This window comes from Heterocephalus glaber, unplaced genomic scaffold (assembly GCF_053883595.1).
Source record: "Heterocephalus glaber isolate CG9 unplaced genomic scaffold, H.glaber_assembly_v1.0 deba00001729, whole genome shotgun sequence".
NCBI lineage: Eukaryota > Metazoa > Chordata > Mammalia > Rodentia > Bathyergidae > Heterocephalus > Heterocephalus glaber.
The window spans coordinates 7307785-7310158 of NW_028258440.1; the positions used below are offsets into that span (position 1 = coordinate 7307785).

The 2374-nt window shown below is 42.2% G+C and overlaps 1 protein-coding gene across 1 annotated transcript; it reads left to right on the top strand.

Annotated features, from left to right (window-relative positions):
* Positions 1 to 222: 222 nt before the first annotated feature.
* Positions 223 to 1606, top strand: LOC101719546 (actin-related protein T1). The gene is given in 2 exon segments (XM_013077885.2): positions 223 to 971; positions 973 to 1606. Coding segments are annotated over 2 exon segments (1086 nt in total). The 5' UTR covers positions 223 to 410; the 3' UTR covers positions 1498 to 1606.
* Positions 1607 to 2374: the final 768 nt, after the last annotated feature.

The following is a 2374-nucleotide window of genomic DNA, read 5'->3' on the forward strand; positions in this document are numbered from 1 at the left end:
GTAGACCTCTGCTTGGTTTCTATGACCAATCAGAGGAGTGCGCAGGGATAGTGTGCTCTCCTCTGTTTCATATCTCACTAAATAGGGAGTATGGCTGGCTCAGGGACCCTGCCCCTCTGGCACTCACCGGAGACAATTGGCTCCATGGTTACATTGTGACATCCCAGGCAACCAGTCCTGAAATAGCCTCAGCAAGTACCTGGGCCTCCAGAAAGGAGACAGTATTCATGGGCTGAGGACACTGGGCCCTGGTGGATTGGGGGCAGGAAGCCTTCTAGCTTCACCAGATTGACAACTTAACAACTTCAGAATCCTGTGGCTTTAATACTTCCAGAGAGACCTGTTGACTCAAAAAGTGGCCCAGGTAATCTTTCTTTATTTTGGTGAAGTGAAGAAGATCAGGTGCAGGCATGTCTACTCCACATGAACTGGAAAATCCACCAGTGATTTTTGACAATGGTTCAGGACTATGTAAAGTGGGACTGTCTGGTTATATTGGACCCACCCATGTCATCAAATGTGTAGTAGATCACTCAAAATTCAGTATACCTTCAGCAAGAGCCAATCGGAAGAAATGCTTTGTAGGAGAAGAGGCCCAATACACATATGATGCCTTGTATTTGCACTACCCCGTCGCTCGTGGGATGGTAACAAGATGGGATGACATGGAAAAACTCTGGAAACATCTTTCCAAGTGGGAGCTGGGAGTTAAACCCAGTGAACAGCCAGTTCTGATCATTGAACCCTCCTTGAACCCAAGAGAGACTCAAGAGAAGACTGCTGAAATCATGTTTGAGAAATTCAATGTGCCTGCCTTCTACCTGTGTAACCATGCAGTAGCAACACTCTATACCTGTGCCTCTGTCACTGGCCTGGTGGTGGAGAGTGGAGATGGAGTCACTTGTACTGTACCCATCTTTGAGGGCTACTCCCTGCCTCATGCAGTCACCAAGCTCTATGTGGTTGGAAAGGGACATCACGGAGCACCTCATCAGGCTCCTCCTGGCCAGAGGATGTACCTATCCTTGCATCCGCAACAAGGCTGTTGTGGAGGAAATCAAAGAGAGGCTATGCTACTTTTCCTTGGAGCCAGAGAAAGAGCCATTAAAGAGGCAGCAGGAGGTACTGACAGAGTACGTACTGCCAGATGGGAATATAATCAATATCGGGGATCATCTGTGCCAGGTACCTGAGGTGCTTTTTTCTCCAGACCAGCTTGGCATCCAGGAGCCGGGACTCTCAAAAATGGTATGCAGCAGCATCATGAAGTGTGACACGGACATCCAGAAGAGCCTTTTTGCTGATGCTGTGCTTTGCGGGGGCTCCACACTCTTTCCTGGGCTGGAGGAAAGGCTCACAGCTTCTCCTAATAGATGTTTCTCTGCATGGATTGGTGCATCCATCATGGCCTCTATGAGCAGTTTCAAGCAACTGTGGGTCACCTCTGTGGATTTCAAAGAGTTTGGGAAATTTGTGGTACAGGGAAAATGCTTCTAGATAACTCCAAACATGGTGGTTGGAGGACATCTCCAAATGCCTATTACAGGGATTGCAGCAGGAGATAACATCGTCCCTTGTACTTCAGTCTTATGGTCAATAAAAGAGCTGTCCCAATTTAGGTTTCAATTTATTTTAGTTGGCCGCCACTGCAACATTGTTGTATGAGTACTTGTTCTATTTGCTACTCAGTTCTTGTGGGTATGTTCCTATGAACAGAATTTCTGGGTCATATACTAATTATTTTAAACTTTTTAAGACTGCCAAATTGCTTTTCTAGGAGCCTAATCATTTAATATTCTCATTACCAAAAATGAATCCATTTTATTCATATCCTTAGGAACAGTTATTATTGTGTTTTTTTGAATAATGGACATTTTAATGTGCATGAAATGGTATCACATTGAGATTGAGATTTTCACTTCTCTAATAATTAGTGATGTTCTACATCATTTTTTATGCTTGTTTGCTATTTCAGTTCTGCTTGGAGAGATGTCTGGTCACTGATTGGCTCATTATTTTATTGGGTCATTTGTTCTTTAGCTGTCAGTTTGTTTGGACTTTAGTCTGGAAATTAAACTGCTAGCACATGTGAGTTTTCTTTTCCTTTTGTTGATTACATTTTTAGTCTATTGTTTATACCAATAACACAATTTGAATGAGATTTATCTTTTCAAAATTTTTTGTGCATTTGGTATCATATTTAAACAACTATTAGCAAATTTTAAGTTATGAAGATTTGCTCATTTTCTTCCACAAGTGATGCATTGTTAACTCCTAAGTTTAGATGTTTGATCCATTTTAAGATTTTTTATATAAGATATAAGGTAAGTCTCCAACTTCCTTTTCTTCACATCTAAATAACCAGTTTTCCTGA